A 21,102-nucleotide genomic window follows, 5' to 3' on the forward strand; every position below is an offset into this window, starting at 1 on the left:
TTCTATCCCTTTTGCCTTGGAGACCTCAAGCAAGTGCGTTCAGTGCTGGTCTCCACAAACAGGACCAGATGGATCGGCACTTGTGGGGGTCTCCCAGGAGATCGGAGTCCCCAAGGTGCTTGCCCTCTGGACAGGGTGATACCCTGGCACTGCCACCTGGGTGTCAGCCTGGCAGAGGCACTGCTAGGGTGCGAGGCTGGCATTGCCACGGTGCCAAGCTGGCATTTTGTGCATGTCGGTGATCAGGCCGGGGGTGGGGGTGCGCTGCTCGGGTGTGGGGAAGGGTGCAGAGCAGCCTGGGGCCCCTTTATAGTGAGTTGGGGTTTGGGAGTCGCATGGGAGTTCAAGAAATCAGGACGGCATTTAAAATTCTGGCGAGGGGAGCTCCTCAGTGCAGAAAACGGGGCTAAGTGCGGCCTAGTGGGGGCGTTCCCCGCTGAGGCCCCGTCTCTTACCGGGGGTGGGATTTGCTTCATGCGGAGTGGTACTCTGGGGAGGCTCGCTAAATATATGTTAATATATTATAATGGAATTCCCGTCATTGCATGGTGGGAACCCCGTTCAGTCATTGGCGGGGACAACCGGGTGAGCAAATCCCCTCAATTCACTGCTCCCGCCACCATTCCGGGCCACTGAAAACGGGGGACGGATCCCCCGCCCTGCGAAACCCCCTCACCCCTGCAAGTAAATCATTATAAATCCGAGAGTTCATACAGTTGATGTTGATGACTTATTTCCTAAAATAATAAAGTGATCGTGTTTTTAAAAATCTGTTCATGGGACGCGGATATCGCAGGTTGGGCCAGCAATAATGACCCAGCCCTAATTGCCCTTGAGGGGGTTGCTAAGAGTTAGTCACATTGCTGTGGTTCTGGAGTCACGTGTGGGCCAGACCAGGTAAGGACTGCAGATTTCCTTCCCTAAAGGACATTAGTGAACACATGGGGTTTTACGACAAATAACAATGGTTTCATGGTCATATTTACATTTTTAGTTCCAGATTTTTTTATTGAACTTTAATTCCACCATCTACCTGGGTCTCTGGATTACTATTCATTGAGCATACTACGACACCATCGGCTCCCCTGTGTGCACGTGTCTGTTGTAAGAGCCCTTCCCGATGATTCACTTATTTCCCCTGCCTTTACTTTTGCCGTCATTTTGAATCCATGGTTGCTTAATGGACATGCATCTTTAAGTCAGGCAGCAGGGAGAATTAGGAATTCAAGAAGTTGCAGCATAGTATATGTGGTGCTGCTTGCTTTGGACAGGAAGACCCAGACTTTGTGGCACCCAAGAGATGGAGTGGGATTCGGTTCAATTGGTTGAGGGGTGGCCAATGAATTGGCCAAAAGGCTGCAATCTGCCAGGTAACAGGTGGTGATTGGATCCTGCCTGAGTGGAATGGTCTCCAGTGACCTGAAGAAAGCAGAGTTGAACCTGGACACTTAGGGGCAAAGATCTGCTCCCTCGCTTCTCTCTCTCCAGAAATGCTGTGAGTTGATGCAAACTGGAGAGACGTGAATGAATCTACAATGAAAACCTCGAACTGAAAGGAAAGTTTGAAGAGGAGAAAGGTGCTAGAAACAACCATCTCACACAAAGATTCTTATCTTTTGACTTTCATCTTTATTATTGTCACACCTCTCCACCCCCCTGTTTGTTTGCCACACATGTGTGTATAGAGGGTGGAGGCAAATTAAAGTGTGAGGAGTAGGAATTAGATAATAGTTAACCGGTTAACTATTAACTGGTGGGTACCGAAGCAATAGGTCAGAAGGTGAAAAAATTGAGGGAGAACTAGGAAACAGGGCCACTACGGCTCTGAGAAAGAGCAGACAGGGAGATGTTGCTGAAAACAGTGGGACTGGTGGCCTGAAGTGCATTTGTTTTAATGCAAGGAGGATAACAGGTAAGGCAGATGAACTTAGAGCTTGGATTAGTACTTGGAACTATGATGCTGTTGCCATTACAGAGACCTGGTTGAGAGAAGGACAGGTTTGGCAGCTAAACATTCCAGGATTTAGATATTTCAGGTGGGATAGAGGGAAGTTTAAAAGGGGTGGAGGAGTTGCGCTACTGGTTAGGGAGAATATCACAGCTGTACGGCAGGAGGACACCTCAGAGGGCAGCAAGGCCATATGGGTAGAGATCAGGAATAAGAAGTGTGCAGTCACAATGTTGGGGGTTTACTACAGGCCTCCCAACAGCCAGCAAGAAATAGAGCAGATAGGTAGACAGATTTTGGAAAGGAGTAAAAGCTACAGCGTTGTTGTGATTGGCCGGCTGGCGCGACGGAGGATCCTGCTGCTGGAAACGGGTGCGGTGGGACGGAGAATCCGGCTTTGTGTATTTTTTAAAGAATTATTGGTCAATTCAATTGTGTTGCGACTCTGGGTCAAGTGGGGCTGGAATTGACCCCAGCCCAGGGTGTCGTAGCACTGTGCATGTTTGTTGTTACGAGCAGGGCCGGTGATGTGGGGGAAGGGAAGTGTTAATTTTTAAATATGAAACAGATGGCTATTAGCTCCCCCTTTAATTAAATGAAAATCCAGACATTAATTGAAATACCATCCCCGCCATTTATAGTGGGCACATGCATGCAATAAGGACCTTCCCGTCATATGCAATTACCAGTTTAACGTTTGAAAAACCTTTTGATGAGCATTACTGTCATTCAGTCAAGAGGTACAAAAATTCGAATACATACATTTATAACAATTTAAAATGAAAGAACAGGAAGAATATCATGTGACAACAACAGAGGTTGAGCCAACAATTATGTGTAAAATGTCAAGCCAATCTGCACATTTCACTCTGCACTTCAGGTCATAATTAATATGCCCAGGGTTATGCCTTTCCTATTTTTAATGTAGGTTTGACTGATTTCCAAAAGACATGCCTCAACCAAAGAATGTTACATTAAGCAAACAAATGTGCCCTATGAGTCAAACATAACATTACTTCAGAGACTGCTACAAAAATGGATATCATTTATAAAAGCTACTAAATTGAATCATGTATGTAGCTGCCTATTTTCTGGAGTAGTTGTCCAAACAAAAATGAAAACAATTATATCAAACAACCATTTTACCATCATTAGCTCAGGCAGTAATTTGGCTACTGGTCCTAATTTTGTACCATATTGATCATTAATCTCATAGAATAGTAAGACCACACTCAGAGAACTGTGAATAGTCCTGATATCCATATCATAAGCAGTATATGGAGGCACTAGAGAACGTGCAAAAAAAATAATTCCAAAATTGATATCAGAACTGAGAGGTTATACTGGTTAGGAATGTGTGAACAGGCGTGGGCCTCTTGTTTGTGAAGAAAAGACAGAGGAATAACCCAGTGGAGGCCTTTCAAATTATGAACAAGTTTGACAAGTTAGACTTTAAGGAAATGTTTGTATTTGCAGTTGAGACGGGAACTAGGGGCCATAAATAAAAAAAGTCACTAACAAATCCAACAGGAAATTCAGGAAAAATGTCTTTCCCCAGAGAAAGGTTAGAATGTCGGTCTTGCTGCAAGAAGCAATAGTTAAAAGGAATAACTTCAATGCATTTAGGGGGAAGTTAGATAATTACATGGGGAAGAAGGGAATAGACAGATATATCTGTGGGGTTAGATGAAGATGTTTAGGAGGGGGTTCATGTGGGAGCACAGCATGAACCTGTTGGGCTGAATGGTCCATTCCTATGCTGGAAATAATTTATAGTCATAATCTTGATGGCTTTGTATTTTGTGCATGCTAACCTTTGCATTGACATTAATTTCAACGGTGCCTGTTCATGCAGCTCCACTGCTTTAATACTGACTGAAGTAGTAAGCAAAATCATCGCTAAGCAGCTAACATTCCTGATCTAATGTGGTCTAATATTGTGACAATGATTAGAGCAAGACTGGTGGCCTGATTGCTGGCTGGCTAAATGGACTTATGATTACAATTGTTTTTGCGGAAAATAGACAGAGCACTTAAGATGCTATAATCGGGAACGTTGAAATGATGTTAACACAAATGTACAGCGGCTATCTCTTTTTAACCAATATCAAGTGACTGTCCGTTTTAAATGCAGTTATTTTTTTAGTGGCAGGGGTTGTCTTATATTTTGACCATGTTAAGAACATAAAAAATCATAGCGGGAATAGGTCATGCAGCCCCATGGGCCATTCATTACTATCATGGTTCATCTTCTACCTCAACACTTGCCCACCCACTCCCTATATCTCTCGATTCCCTGAGAGGCCAAAGGTTGATCGATCACATTCTCGTATATACAGAACAACTGAGCATCCATAACCCTCAGGTTAGAGAATTCCAAAGATTCACAGTGCTCTGAGTGACAAAATGTCTCCTCTTCTCTGCCCCGTTAGCCTAAAACTGTACCCCATTTTTGATTGACCAGAAAGGGGAAATAATCTCCATCTGCACGGTCATGCTCCACAAAACTCCATGGGCGGGATTCTCCCAACGGGAGTCTAAGTGCCGACGCCGGAGTAAAAACCGGAGTGTTTTACTCCGGCGTCGGCGCCCGTTCCCAGATCCCTATTCTCTCCCCTCCGTGGGGCTAGCAGGGGCGGCGCGCTATTTACGGGGGCGGGGCCTCGGCACGGCATCAGAGACCCACGCCGCATAAAAGACGTGCGCCTTGGGTCCCGCGCATGCGCAGTTGGGCCGCCGCCCCACACAAACATGGCGGATGGATCCAGGCTCGCCGGCAGAAGAAAGGAGGCCCGCCGACAGAGAGGTCGGCCCGCCGATCGGTTGGTCCCGATCGCGTACCAGGCCACTCCAGAGGCCCCCCCTCGGAACAGAGCCCTCCTACCCCCCCCCCCCCACAGACCGCGCTCACAAGCCTTCGCGATGAGTACCTGCCGGCAGCGACCAGGTGTGGACATCGCCAGTGGGACTAGGCCGTTTACGCGCAGCCGCTCGGCGCATCCGGGCCAGAGATTCGACGCTCGCTGTTTGCGGCGATTCTCCGAGCAGCCCGGCACGGTTCGCACGACGCTGGTTTGGGGGGGGGGGGGGGGGGGGAGGAGGAGGTGGGAGAATCGTATGCGGGGGTCGGGACAGCGTGCGCGATTTGCGCAGCGCCCCGCCGATTCTCGCACCCGGTCCGGGGGGGGGGGGGGGGGGCGGAGAATACCCGCCCCAAGTTTCCATGTGATCATGCTTCTAAACTTCAAAGAGTATAGATTTAGTTTACTCAACCTCTTATCGCAGAAAATAATCTCGTGAACCTTTACTATACCACCTTCAACGCAATTATATCTTTCCTTTGATAGGACGACCAAAATTGCACATAGTATTCCAGTACTGTGTCAACAAAACCCCATACAATTGTTGCAAGACTTCCTTATTCATGTACTCAAACCCACCCCCCACTTGTAATAAAGGCCAATATGTAATTTGCATGCCAACGTTGTGTTCTTTGTGAAAGTGCACTCAAGCCTCTCCAGATACCATCGGTCTGAGGTTCCACACCTTTTAAAAAATATTCTCTTTTTCTTTTCTAAAACTGTGCTCCCATTCTTGATTCACCAGAAAGGGGAAGCAACCTCCCACTATCTACACTGTCATTCTCCACAAAATCTTGGGCTGGATTCACCCAAAATATGGCTAGGTCTCGGCGTAAAAACGCTGGCGTTGTACTCGCGGATGGAATTCTCCCCTACCCAGCAGGGCGAGCTGTACCGGTGCCGAGGAGTGGCGTGAACCTCCCCAGCGTCGGGCCGTCCCGAATCCTCCGCACCTACAGGGGCTAGGCCAGCACCGGCAGAGTTGCCGCTGAGCCAGCTGGCGCGGAAGGGCTTGGCGCCACACCAACTGGTGCCGAACGGCCTCCGCCGGCCGTGAGTTGGCGCATGAGCAGGAGCGCCAGCCCAGCGCATGCACAGGGGAGTTCTTCTGCGCGCCGGCCATGGCAAAGGTTGACAGCAGTCGGTGCGGAGGGAAAGAGTGCCCTCACGGCACAGGCCCACCCGCAGTGGGTCCCAATCGCGGGCCAGATCTCCCCCCCCCCCACACCCTCCAGAGAACTCTGCAGGTCGCCCGTAGAGCCAGGTCCCGCCGGTATGGACCTGGTTTAATTTACGCCAGCGGGACTGGCCGAAAACAGGCGGCCGGTCGGCCCAATCGCAGGGCGGAGAATCGGCAGGGGGGCCACTGCCAGCGGCCGCCGACCGGCACGACGTGATTCCAACCCCCGCCAAAACCCCAGCGCCGGAGAATTCGGCGTCGAAGCGGCGGGGCAAGATTGACGCCGCCCCCCGGAGATTCTCCGATCCAGCGGGGGATCGGAGAATCCCGCCCCTGGTTTTGATTCCGTGCATGCGCAGGGCAGCGGCCTCCAAAGGCCGCACCGAGCGCCATGGCGGACTCGGACCGCGGAGGAATCAGGAAGATGTAGCCCCCCGCCGATCGGCCGCGCGCACGAGGATCCATCTGACCCGATCTCTCCCCCGGCCGCCCATAAGACCCCCCCCCCCCCCCGGTGCCCAATCCACCACCCCCCACCTGGGCAGCAGCGGACTGAGTCTGCAGACGCCACACGAGAGACCCGACCGGCCATAGCATGTTAGTTCCACGCCGTCGGGAACTCGGCCGGTTGAGAGCAGAGGATGGCTGGGCGGGCCTCTGGCAATGGCCCCCCCAGCCGCGCGGAGTACTATGCGAACGCGCCAATTTTTGGGGCCCGGAGAAACACCGGACCGGCACCAGGCCCGATTTCAGCGTGAAATCGGATTCTCCACCTCCACGCCAAACGCGATTTTGGTGCAAGGCTGCGGAGAATCCAGCCCCTTGTTTCAATGAGATCATCTCCCATTCTTACATTTCCCCATATTATATTCCTCCAGCTACCTTGCTGCCCAGTCATTTAACCTGACTACATCTCTTTGCTGCCTCTTTGTGTCCACCTCACTGCTTACATTCAAACCAAGATTTGTATCATCAGCAAACGCGGATATATTACTTTCAGTTCCTTCATTTAAGTTATTAATAATAGTCTAAATGAAATGAAAATTGCTTATTGTCACAAGTAGGCTTCAAATGAAGTTACTGTGAAAAGCCCCTAGTCGCCACATTCCGGCGTCTGTTCGGGGAGGCTGGTACGGGAATTGAACCGTGCTGCTGGCCTGCCTTGGTCCGCTTTCAAAGCCAGCGTTTTAGCCCTGTGCTAAATCAGCCCCTAATCGCTGAGGCTCGGCACCGATCCTTACGGCACTCCACTATTCACTGCCTGCCAACTTGAAAATGCCGTTTCCCTACTCTCTGCTTCCTGCCTGTTAATCAATCCTTCACATCCATTCTAATATATTACTTCCAACTCTATAAGCTTGTATCGAGTTAGATTGTATATTAATCTTTTATGTGTCACCTTATTGATATATTTTAGAAATTTGCATAGACTACATCGGACTGTTGACTTGATTTGACCAAGATATCCAAGTAGATTCATCCACCTAATCCAGTCTTACTTCTGCTGCTACAGAAGGGAGCCCTTATAACATTCATTTGAGGTACTCCAACTGAGCTTAGGGTATCTTTCACTGGAGATAATAGTATAGATGCCCTGGTGCTGCTCCATACCAAACCTAAAGGAGGCTGCAGAGCCTCCTTGCCACTTCATCAATCTAATCCTCAGATCCCACTGGTCTCACAAATGGGGGTTAGCTGCCTCAAGGTGAGTGACCTGTGCTCCCATCTCAGGAAGCCAACCACAGTCCTTAATAGGCGGTGAGCGCAAAATGGCCGCCTCCCATAAGATTCACACTCTCACTCACCTCTGACCCATGCAGCATGGGACCCAGAAATGGTGCCAACAGCTGAAAGTTTTTAGGGCTAATAAGATTTGTGTGACGTGGTGTTGTACGGAAATGTGCACCTTAGAGCACAAAGTATGTCAAAAACTAAAATAAGATAATACTTGTTATATTACGCGATAGTAATATCTTGTTACTCTTTTGCTTACTTCCAGAATGGTCTGATGGTTGTAGTTCAGTAAAACTACCAGTCTTCAAGTTAAGCAAATCACATTTATTGAATAACGAATATAAATATCTATGAGTTTGTACACTGTTCTACAACTATAACTGATGATTAAGTATAAATAATGTTTAACTACACGTGCCAACTAAGCTATATCTCTTAACACTCTGCTCTCTAGTCACTTCTGATACGAAGAGGCGGGAATCTCTTCTGAGTGCAGTTTATGGGCATAGATCTGCCATCTAGCACTATAATACAGATGTTAATTCCTTACATATCAGCAGATGTGCAGATCACTACAATACTATCCCTGAATTTAGCAAAGGTCCTTCCCTACTCTGCCTCTTCATTCCATGTCATGGCCTCTTTGTTCCATGTCAAGGCCTCTTTGAGTGCACTGACCCCTTGATGGTATTACCCCCCCCCCCCCCCCAACCCCTGTTGTGCATGACTTCTTCCTTTATAGAGCTTTGGAGACAGAAGGGGGCCCTTCAGCCCATTGTGTCTGCACCAGCCATCAAGCATCACTTCCTAGCACTTGGTCCATAGCCTTTTATGCTATGGTGTTTCAAATGCTCAACGGAATGCTGGTTATGTGTTACCTTGTCCTGAAAATAAAGAAGCAATGCTGAGATGCTGGAAGTATTACGGCAAAGGAGGGATAAGCAGATGTTAATAGCAGTGGAGAAGCCTGCTGACCAAAGGGTGTCTTCACATCCCCTTCACAATTACGGAGCCTAACCTATCTGAGTTGACTGTGAGCATGTATGCGCATACAGCAAGCAGCTCGGTTTTATTTGAAGGGATTTTCGGACAAAAATATTTAACTTGTCATCATGCCTGGAGTGTAGCAATTGCTCGTACCCTGTAGAAGAATGGGCATGTATGGCAAGATTTCAAAAGGCAGAATTCTTCCAAGGCCCCGCTGACATGTTCGATGGTGGGCATGAAATATATGGGGGAAGCCCAGAAATTGGTTTCACTCCAGGGTGAATTGACAATGGGAACTTCCACTGGTGCCCACCATGACAAGTCAGAAACCCACCAGAGGCTGGCGCCAACCTCATTTACATCAGCCCCAACTCCCCATGCCAGATTCCGTTCCCAAGGAACAGAATGCCTTGGAGGGCCAAACAGAGTAGTTTGTGCAAAACTCTTCTTGTGACACTTTTGCTGTGACATCAGGAAATCCTGTGCTCCAACAAGGCTGCTGTTCCATCCTCGCAATGAGTAAGGCTGAGCGAATGATAGAAAATGGCACTCCACTGAAAGCTACTGTACACTTTAAAGCAGTGACAGACATGTTGCCCTCTAATTGCAGCAATCTGGTGAATTACACACTGTAAACTCGGTCTGAATGAAATGAGACCTGACTTGAGGAGATTTGTCGGGATTTCCTTGTGCGCTACTCAGGCAGGCAGGTAGGCACAATGCCTGCAACAGTGTTCCTTTCTGATTGGTACACATATTGGAAATCTTAGCTCAATTATAAACCTCTGAAAAATGTCTGCCACCCCTGTGGTGTGCGAGAAAATGAGCCACACTTACCTACAATATGGATACAATTCTCTTAAAAGAAGATTTAATGTAAATACATAGATTAATTGCTTCCTTCAGTTCTGGTATGAACAAAAGTTTATAAAAGCATGACTTTTAATACACAAGTACAGCTCCATTGCACAGGACTGTGCATTCATTCTTGGAGTGAATTATAATGATGTTAGATTTAAATCAATAGTATATAGATAAAAGGAGTTTACTGGTAATAATAACAATAATAGAAAATCCAATTACAGTAATCTGAAAGTATGTTAAGTATTCAAACTTTAATGTACACGTGGTCCAGTATATTATATTTAATGAGGTCAATGATAATAATGGCAGATGACCACACAACATATTTCAGAAAATGTCAAGGTACAAACTCACTTTAGTAGGCTGCTGGCATCTATCTCTATTAATGTGATATTTTTGCTGAGCATTCAAAATACCCTAAGAAACCTTCAACAAACGTGGAAGAATAATATTGCAACATTATCATCAATCATCATCAAGAGTGAATGATATCAGTCGCAGAGAATGAGATACATACAATCTGATCTCCAGAATCACCATCAAGCATTCAGAGATCAGGTATAGAATTGTTTACACAACAGGCTACATCTTCTCAGTCTACGCCATTGACATTTAATTTTTGCCCAGCTTCATAAAAATTGAATTTTTGCCCAGCACCATTGCACATCAGAAAATCCTGGGAGCCCTGTCCATAATTGTCCAATATGTCTTGTGGTAGTTAAGTCTCAAAAATACTGCATACAACTTCAGCTTCACTCTGACATGACATTTAATTTGCAATGATGCTAAATGTGTAGTATAAATTAAAAGTCATGACTTCAGAGAGAAGTAGAGTGAAATTCCCTGGAGAAGGAGGGCTCAAAACGCTTCAGTTTGACACTCCATGGTGTGCAACTCCGATATGGTGTAAAATCAACTTTTAAAATGTCTGCAGTTGATCCTGCAAACCTTCTGGACACTTCAAAACCTACCTGATGTTAAATTCAAATGCATAAAAGGGTATGGACACTGCAACTTGCACTCTAAGCATTTGAGTTGCTGGGGGGAAAGCATGTCTCAGATGTATCCAGGTTTCTGCAGAGCTCTGTCCTAGCTGGGAGATCCCAGCCAGGTAGTATTAATGGGGTACTGCCTGCCCAAAACACCACTGTTCTCAGAGCTGCAACTGTAGTGCGAGAGCAGAGTTCAATGAAGTGGTACACTCCACACGAGCCATCCTATAACCTGTGTTAAATTGCCAGTTTAGTGCCAATTACTTCCCTTCTGCAGGTAACCTTGTGCAGTGCGTACCTTCTGAGAATACTCCAACTATTTTGTAAGAGTGCTTACCATCAACAAACAAGGCAGTTTTTCATCAACAACATCAATTAGATTTGGAAATCATTAAGTATGACTCACTTAATGATAATGGATTGGAGTGATCTTCATTCTTTCATCTTAAACAATTACAATTTTAATGGATAAACCTACCTTACTGGCTCCAGGGAGCAAATGTAATTTGACGTATGGATCAGCAAGCCCATTGTGGTCCATTGGCTTAAGACCCTTTAGAAGAAATAAGGAGAATATTTATTGTCATTACTAATGATTTAAATCCAAACCTCAATCAATAAAATAAATAAAAAATAATCTTTATCATTGTCACAAGTAGGCTTACATTAACACTGCATTGAAGTTACTGTGAAAATCCCTTAGTCGTCCCACTCCGGCGCCTGTTCGGGTACACGGAGGGAGAATTCAGAATGTCCAAATTACCTAACAGCGTCTTTTGGGACTTGTGGGAGGAAACCTACACAGACACAAGGAGAACGCACAGACTCCGCACAGACAGTGACCCAAGCCGGAATTGAACCTGGGACCCTGGTGCTGTGGAGCAACAGTGCTAACAACTGGATAAATGGATCAGGTGTATCAATAAGTAACAGTTACACGCCCAGAGGCACCTCCCCTCTTGTGGTATTTTGCCTGTGCTCTTTTTACAAGACATGCCTGACTATTTGGATCTTAACAGTCAGGCTGGGGAAATGCAAATGCATACATTTAATACAGGGCACTGCCATCCAACACAAACTCTGTTTCAAAATTGTCTGAATTGTGGGACACTAACCAGTTGTTGAGAATAAGCGCTAATTAGATTTGCTAAAATAAAATGATCCTGTGTAGGACCTGTTTACCATGTCCAAGTAATGGGCTAATGGGGAAAGGTTACAGCAACATTACCATTGTGTTAGTCTGACTGCAACATTTGTCCTACTTTTATTGCCAGAATTTCATAAACACAATTAAACATAACCAGAGGTTATCAAACAAAAACTATTACATTACACATAAAGAAAACAAATTGCACAATTAAATGGGGAAAAAATAACGATGGCTTTTGAGGAATGATAACTAGCAAACTCTGGGCAAGAAAAAATACTGCTGACCAGAAATCCTGCATCAAGCTAAATTTCAAAACAGATTATCTCAATACTTTCATTTGAACTATTCCTTCACTTCTAAGGCCTATTGCTACTAACTATGGGTTCTCACTCAATAACCTTTATGTGTAGAATTCTCATAACAATTCAGGTTACATTCTCATCATTATGCAATACATTCTGACAATAAACTCCCCATTATATTTGTGCTTCACAAAACTTCTCCTAATGACTGTGGAATAAACTTTCCATAATGTTCACGATTCCGGATTGTTTTTTAATTCTCCTAGTTATCCATATTCCACAGGCTACCAGAATTCTGCTGAATTGCTGAATTTTATTTTATGTTAAATATCCTGTTCTTGCGTGGATGGGGTGGGGTTTATGTGGGTGCTCTTCCAAGGGCCGGTGCAGACTCGATGGCCCGAATGGCCTCCGACTGCACTGTAAATTCTATGATTCTATGATTGTAATATAGGGCGCGATTTAACCCCAGCATTGCGCATGGCACCGATCTGGGTGCACCGGATAAGTAGCGGGAAAGGCCAAAATCAGGATCCGCACCGGGCGAGAAATGGTTCACTATCTAACCGGCCTGCTCCCGGTGGCGGGTTCCAGATCTCAGCCAAACGAGGCAAGATCATCCTTGATACCAATTAAGAACAATCTCCATCTCATTCTCTATCTCATGAGCAACATGGGAGTCCAATGTAACCAGCTGAGAATCAACCAGCTCCCCAGCGAGATCATGCAGGCGTCATTTAGCACTCCTTTTTTTAAAACGTGAAGCTGGCACAATGGCTGCCCAGGTGAACTGAGGAGGTGAGAAACCATTTCCATTTTCAAGCATGTAGCTGAAGGGCACTGAAGCTGCTGCCCTAGTCCTTAGGGGGGGGGGCGTGGGGGGAGACCCCAGGGGATGACTGGCCTGGTCAGGGGGCTGGGGGCCATAGGTCGGAGGTCACCCCTGGGCTAAGAGGGAGGGCGAGGGGCTCAGAGTCTGTTGGGCCTACAAACTATCCTCCAATATGGTGTATAACCATAATAGGGGCAACTATAGCTGCTGCTCGTCTGTCCTACTAAACACTTCCAGGTTGGGGCCCAGCTCTTGGTTATATGCTGCAGGTCACTTTAACTCCCTTTGACTGTGAGCATCCTCCAGCTTCATAACTGAAGGCTATTGCGAATAAGGGATTAGCATTGTTAGTTATGTGAACACTTTACAGCTCCCAAGTGCATTCTCAAGGGGTACACGTGCCATGTCTCAGACGACTATTATTGCCAAGCATTCCAATTAAACTGTGAGGCCTGGACACTTTGCCTCGACCCTGGAGGCATCAGCACCATAGATACACACAGGAAATGGGCTTTAGCACTGGAGATATCCCTGTAACCAGAGGGTGAGTGAACACGGTCTTCCTAATGTCCCTGAAGGGGGTCTGGGGTCTGTGGCCTAGAGGCTCCTGCTGTTGCCAGGGCGGAGTGTGCAGAGTGAGGTGTTCCATCACAACTGACTCGGTGGATGGCACTGAGAGCAGGCGGGATAAGTAAGGGTGGGAGAGGCTTAGAGGATTTGAGGGTCCCAGGGCCAAAGTCCTAACTGATTGTCAGTCTCCACTACCTTAGATACCACAATGGATGGCGTTGTCGATCGTAGCGGAAGCCCTCAAGGTGCTGGTGGAAGCCCAGGCAGCCAGATGGTGGAGAAGATGGCAGCAGCATTGACGCAGGTTGGAGGCGGTACCCCATGTGCAGAGGGCTGTCGCACATCCTGAAGACCCAGCCACCCATCTGGACGAGGATGGACCCAAAGGGGAATCCTGGTGATGGCCCAAGGTGTACAGGCGCGTTGGTCGTTCGAGGAGATGACAGACAGCATGTGCCGCAGGAGACTCTGTCTCAACAAAGAGACAGTCTAGCACCTGTGCCACGTCCTCGCAAACTTGGCACCCCATGGAGGAGGAGGACACCCTGCTCCCGGTGCCCATTAAGGTCACCGCAGCCCTGAACCTCTATGCCACTGGATCATTCATTCCAGGGCTCGAGTGGGAACTTGTCGATCTACAGCCTACAAGTACATCTGTGAAGCCAGGGATGCCCTGTTTACCCGGGCAGCTGACTGTATCAACTTTGAGCTGGACCAAGCCTACCAAGATGCCCGGGCTGCAGGATTCTCCCCTGGATGTTCCTGCTAAACCTGATGTACATGAGCAACTGTGTGGTACTCACCAGATTGTGCCCCACAAGCCTCGCCACTAATGTCGCCCACTGAGGTGTGTGTTTCTGCATTGGTGGAAGGTGGGGGTGACAGCTGTGACAGCTTGATGTTGGTTTCCTCGGAGCTGTCCTCTTGGGTGGTGTGGAAGGGGTGAGCCTGGATGGCCCGGCCGCATCAGGTGAAGATCCTGCGATGGGATGGACATCAGGGGCGGGATTCACTGATCCTGGTGCTAAGTGTTGATGGCGTCGACGGCGTCAACGTACCCCAGGAGCAGCGATTCTGACCCCTACAGGGGGCAGCATGGCACTGGAGTGACCCACGCCGCTCCAGCTGCCAATACCGCCGTGGGTCTGCGCATGCCCAGTGCGACCAGCGGCAATGCGCTTGTGGGCAAACACGGTGGCTCCCTTCTCCGCGCCAGCCCCGACACAACATGGCGTAGGGATACAGGGGCCGATGCGGAGAAAAGAGGCCCCCAGCCCGAGAGGCCGGCCCGTCGATTGGTATGCCCAAATAGCGGGCCAGGCCACAGCGGAGGCCCGCCCCAGGCCGACCCCCCCGGGCCGGACTCCACCTCCCCCCCAGACCCACACCCCCCCTCGCACCCACCAGGCCGCCCCCGGAAGGATTGGTAAAGATTTACCAATGAATAAATGTATCAGTCAGTGTATTATTCAACCATGTACACAGAGAAATTGAACGTATTAGCCCCTGTTTTCTGGGCCACTATAAGTTCTTAAGAGTTCAGAAATGTGGCGGGATTCTCTGATAATGGGGCTAAGTGTTGACACCGTCGTAAACGCCGGAGCGTTTTACAATGGCGTCATCTGGCCCCTAGGAGCACCGACCCTGTGCCACACAGGGGCCCAGCCCGGCACCGGAGAGCCTCACGTAGCTCCAGCACGGGCGGCGTAGGTTCGCGCATGCGTGCCACGGCCGGTGCGGGTCCATGCATGCGCGTGGGTTGCAGTCTCCTCGCCGGCCCCCAGGCAATATGACGGAGCCCGACAGAGGCCCAGCGCGGAGGAACTTAGGCCAACCTCGCAATTAGCCGACCTGCCGATCGGTTGGCCCCGATCGCGGGCCTGGCCAACATGGAGGCCCCCCCGGAGTCGAATCTCCCCTCCCCCCCCCACCAGGACGGCCCCCGCAGCCAGAACGTCGAGGTTCTGCCGGGTAGGACCACACGCGACCGGTGCTGCGTCGTCCGCGCCGGCGCCAGTTCTCCGGTTGCCGGTCAATCGGCGTCGGAGCGGTGTCGCGGGATTCGTGCCCCCCCCCCGCAACTCGGTGATTCTCTGACCCAGCGCGGGATTGGAGAATCCCACCCATGGACATGAGGCATGAATTGTACCTGGCGCCATATCGATTTGGCATTATCGTACGCAGTGACTGTCCATTGGAAGCATGCAGAACAGGCACATCACGACCTCAGTCATTGCAAAGCACTGATTTTGCCCCGGGCGTGCCACTTTGGAGCTCAGCCCTCCGGCTAATGCCCTTTCTCAACCTCAAACAGCTGCCCATGCCTTCAGCAGCAGGAAAACGCCACTGGTGCTATTTGATTACTTACATGTTAGTTGCTCGTTGATTTTTTCTGGTTGTTGCTGTGACCCTACAAGTGTTAGGTGTTTCCTATTGTCACTTGGAGTTGCAAAGGTCTACAGGGATTAGTGTGGCAGATGCTAAAGCTCTTTTTTTTTTGTCAAGGTGTCGGCACGATTGCTCCCAGGCAAGGTTACACTAATAGGAGTTTCCCTCAGAATAAAGCATGACTAGGAGAATGAACAGTGCTGAGGTGGACATAAACAAGCTGCTGAAGGGGTGGAGGAGAACAGCTGTTAGCAGGAGACCGTACTTGCCAAGAGAGTTCGGGGAACAATTCACTAGCTGAACCTCAATGAGCAACGATGGCTTCTGGAAGGATGTCCTGACTGAAAAATGCCAGCTGCTGCAGCCCCAACTGCAACGGCGGAGCAGGGAAAGGACAGTACTGACAGCAGCTGTCAAGGTGACCGTGGCGATGAACTTTCAAGCACCTGACTTCTTCCACGTTGGAGCTAAAAGTATTTTCAAAATCTCGCAGTTTGCCATCCACCGTTACTGACGGGAAGTCACTGAGACTCACCGTTCAAAGAGAGCCAACTACATGTCATTCTTTGTTGCAAGCAGGTGAAATAAGTGCGCAAACTCGCCAGGATTACAGCCCCCCCCCCCCCTCCCCCTCCAACCCATGGTGCAGGGGGACAATAATTGCACAGATAAAATTCTGCCACAAACTGGAACCGAAAGGGCTCCCTCAATGTTCAGCTGTTAGAGACAGTGATTCATACAGGTCAGGGCCTCCAGAGTGGCTTCTGGCCAACAAGGCCTGTTTGCTGACGACATGATTGGTGACTGGTGTGCAATCCAGGCGCATGGGCGCAGGATGCATGTACTGAGAGCTATGCAGCCACATGAAATGTGACAGAGCAGACCAGTAACGTGCTGACACAACATTTCTGCTGTCTGGATTGCTACGGAGGATCCCTGGAATACTCGGCAGGGCAGTCGTCCATGATAGTGTGTTGACATTCTCCACAACCTCACCAACATGAGGGCGCAGACCTTGCCACCAGCTCTGCAGTGAGCAGTGGAGGAGGAAGAGGAAAAGGAGGAGGCAGAGGAAGGAGATGAACGAGGAAAGGAAGAGGCAACCTTGACAGTCCCTTTTTGGCAGAGCTGCCTGTGTCATCAGAGTGTGACACCAGTAACTGAAACCCCAATTCCTGTTCACCAACAGTCCCACACATTGGGCTGGATCTCCGCAGCCCTGCACCGAAATGGATGTTCGGCGCAGGTGCAGTGAATCCAATTTCACGCTGAAATCAGACCCGGCGATTCTCCGGGACCGACCCGAGAATCGGCGTGATTGCGGAGTATTCCGCGCGGCTGAGAACCCATTGATAGAGGCCAGCCCAGCGATCCTCTGCTCCCGATCGGCTGAGTTGCCATATGTTCCAATTGCATTTGCTATCATTAACTAACCATATAACTCGAATCGCATTGGTGAGTATTGATACAGTCAATGCATATCTACAGTAAAAATGCATTGATTGCTGCTTTGATAGTTCAGCAATATTGCTGGTGGGAACACTATGATATATAAATGACGTCGCACCATTAGCTGCAATGGTGGAATACTACCTGCTCATGGTTTTTTTACAGCACCTGAAGGACCTTGCTGCAGACCATCACTGTTTCCAGCACAGTCAGATTTTACTTTTGTATTCCGAGCCGACATGGGCTTTTCCTTGCTATTGGAGAGGAAATTCAGTCACAACTTAACAAATGCAGCATGGAAATAACCGTAGATGCACACAAGGTCACGTTACTATAGGTTGCAGTCACTTCTCTGAAACTTGCCCCATGGGTTCAGAAGCAAAGCTGTGGAGGAAATGTGGATTAAGTTATGATGAAAGTAATGCCAATTTTACATTAAAAGGAGACATCTAATAGATAAGTGCTCCTCCATTGTTTGTTCTCTGGCGCTGTAATCACCTCTCCTGCACAAGCATATTTCAAAGCAAATGCTTCCCACTGCCACACTAATGCATTGAAATCAACCATTTAGTGGTTTGGAGAGATTGCTAGTCGCCTTTTCAATTGGCATGTCACTCATTACTGCTGAGAGAGTGACACCATACCCGGGCTTTTTAATTGGAAGATTTCAGAAAAAAGGGGCCTTTTACCACTGAGTAATAGAAAAGGAATTCCTGTGTTGACAGATGTAGGAAGGACATAAAATGTATTGGGCACCTTGATTTCAATATTGCTTGTGCCATAAGTAAGCAAATCGGATATGATATTTTCACCTAAAAGGACTGCGGTAAAACATCACAACCCCCAGTGAGGATAGGATCAAGTTCAGCAATGATGGCCTTGGTGCTCAAGAAGCATGACTCACATGCAAAGAATGGCCATTTGGGAGACAGGTTGGGGTTTGCCAATAACCCCGCACAAAGCACCATCTTCAGAAGAGGGCTGAAGTAAAGGGAGACAAAAAAAACCCAAAGGAGGCTAAAGAATCTTGGCCAGAATTCTCCGGTCGGTGCACTTCACTCCTCCTGCCAGCAGAGCACCCACACCCGCGGGTTTCCCAGAGGTTACAATGGGAAAACCCATTGACAAAGGGGCGGGGCAATAGAATCCTGCCACCAGCGGATGGCGCGCCACGGAGAAACATGCGGCTGGTGGACCGGAGCATCCCGCCCCTTGTTAGTGGGGAAGAAACATTTTAGAAAACCATCTCAGTCCCCAAGGTAGAGTATCTCCACGACTTGCTAATGAGACTGAAAAAGCAGGCATGAGTAGAACTTGGGAAAGCTGCTTTAAACTCTTATCAACCTCTTTGTTTAATATCAGCAATGAAGGAAAAGATAATGCAGTGTCTTCCACAAATGAGTCACACAATTCAAAGCATAGTTTTTAAATTCAAAACTAATATAAAAACATGAGTCAATTTTCCTTCGCTTTGTGTCAGTGAATGCTCAGTTCCTGCGTGAAATGCAAAGGACTAAACGACTGAGACCTACAATGCTGGATCTCTGCTGTCTTTATGTTGCCTCAGTATTTCTTGAGAATTCACCAAGTTTGAGGACGGGGATACTGATAGACCGAATACCCTCCAAAAAGGCATAGCGATATTACCAAGGTGGAGAGGGCATTAACGGTCTCCAACTTCATTATCTTCCTTGAATGAGTAAAATAATCCATTTTCAGAGATATCCGGGGTCTTAGAACGTCTGCCCAGCTTTCTTCTGTTTGCAAGATCAATAAGGAGATTGTTACAAATAAAAACAAGGGCTACTTTCTCCCACTGGTCGATTAGCACAAGCCTGAAACAAGAGCATTTTCAGACGAGCGGATGGTTTTTGAGAATTGAAATCGAGGTATATGTATTGTTTATATAGCAAACAGACCACCAAAATAGTTCTAAAAAGAAAAAAATCCTCAAAGGAATTTTTTTCCACAGCAGAAACCTGTCAGTCTCATGTGAAGCTTTATTTTCTTCGAGACTAGTTGTAGCTTTTTTTAGATAAGCAGGATGCTCCTGCTGGGCATACAGTAACTGTCCTTATTGAAGCATTTCCTCACTGCACTCTTTGGAACTGCTGGTTCCTTGAAACTGTTTTGGGGATATCATGATGAACTTTACTTACATTTTAGAAATTGCACCCAATTTCCAATGTTTTGGATATTATTAAAACGATAAGGCGGAATTCTCCGTTGGCTGACGGCAGAATCGGGAAACACGATTGGGCGAGAATCTGTCCCAACGCCGAAATCGTGGCGGGCGCCAGTTTCATGCCAAATTGCAATTCTCCAGAGCCTCGACAGTGGCATCAATGTGTTCCAGAACGCACGTACGTAAACGCCTTTGGCATATCATTAGTGGGCCTGACCTGGTATTCCCTGGGGCCTCCGTGATTCTCCGCCTCCACTGGACCAAATTCCCGACAGAGGGGTTCCCTTGTGCTTTTAAAAATCGTCAAACCTGCGCCGTGGCTGATGAGGGAGAGAGGGAGGGTACGGAAGGTGTCCAACATCGCCATAGTGTGCTGACAGTTGTGTCGCTGACTGGGGGGCTTCTGCCAGGGCCGTGGGCTGTAGTGGGGGGTGGATGGGCACAGAAATCCATTGCCGCAGTCTGCAAGGCAGCCATGCAGCTGCGCATGCCCCTGACTGCTCACTGTGAATATAGGGCCACGGGCCACATGGGTGTCCCCCCCAGGCCACCCCCCCTAAGTGCCCTCTGGCTCCAGCTAACCCATGAGCAGGATGGGTGCGCTCCAACGCAACCAGTGCCACCTCATTGGCTACAATGGGGTGAGTGGGGAGTGAAATGCGTATATGCGGCTTCAGCTTGTCAGCCTCCTGAGTGTCAATCGCAAATCCGGTGAAACCAGCACCGTTTTTCAATAGAATCGTTTGTGCTCCACGTGGCACCAGTCCTCACCCCTCCACGATTGCTGGCTACCCAGTCTAGGTGCGGTGTCGATTTTGCCATCGCAGAAGTCCAAAGATCCTGCCCCAGCGTCAATATTTATTCTCTGGAACAGAGAATCCAGCCCACAATGTAAGATGCAAACTGCGAGAGAGATGCCTTATAGCAGATCTGCCGTACAACTTTTGAAAGCCTGTTAAGTTTGTCTGTGTGTTTACAACGAAAGGTTCCTTTTGTTGCCATTTGGTAACGGGGGGAAATACCGGAATAATTTCCATTGGAGTAGCCAACATCCACAAGAAAATGTCAGCGGTTACAATAAAAAAACAGTGAGAATTGATGGCAAACCACAGTATGGAGCAAGCCAGTTAGATCCACGTAACAGTATAAAATTCTGCCCTTCCGAATCCTGCAAGTCACTTTTTTGTACTTGTTAGGTTTCTTTTAGGATTGCATTGTGCCCACAACTTCTTTTTTGTGTGTGTGCGTTGAATGAGTCAGAAGAGCATATGGACCAGAATTCACTCTTGCTGACAAATAGCACATTCAAATGAATTTTATCTCTCTGCTATTTTAATGGTGGGCATTACGCAGACTAACCCAACCATTAAAATAGCAGAGGCACATTAAGCATTTGTCTGCAGACAGCAGCAATGATGATTCCTAGCCTTATGCCAGAGGTTGTTTGAAACACACAGCAGTTTGATCAGCATCAAAAGAAGGAAAGAACGGTTCACACTTGGCCATCAGAACATGGATCGAAGGTTTTGTTTCAAAGATACCGGCTCATAATCCTCCCATCTGCAGCTATTAAAAATACAAGTTGCCCGTTTCAAATAATTATATCAGCATGCCCACAATTAATGTAAACCTGTGCCCCCTGCTCTGCTCCCATGGGGTC

At 48.1% G+C, this 21,102-nt stretch overlaps 1 protein-coding gene across 1 annotated transcript in view; it reads right to left on the bottom strand.

Annotated features, from left to right (window-relative positions):
• Positions 1 to 21,102, bottom strand: part of LOC140386790 (double C2-like domain-containing protein beta) — a 411,088-nt gene that overhangs the window by 268,235 nt on the left and 121,751 nt on the right. The window contains exon 3 of the mRNA XM_072469489.1: positions 11,045 to 11,119. Within this exon, the coding sequence (XP_072325590.1) occupies positions 11,045 to 11,119 (75 nt within the window). The remainder of the gene's footprint in view (positions 1 to 11,044; positions 11,120 to 21,102) is intronic.

This window comes from Scyliorhinus torazame, chromosome 12 (assembly GCF_047496885.1).
Source record: "Scyliorhinus torazame isolate Kashiwa2021f chromosome 12, sScyTor2.1, whole genome shotgun sequence".
NCBI lineage: Eukaryota > Metazoa > Chordata > Chondrichthyes > Carcharhiniformes > Scyliorhinidae > Scyliorhinus > Scyliorhinus torazame.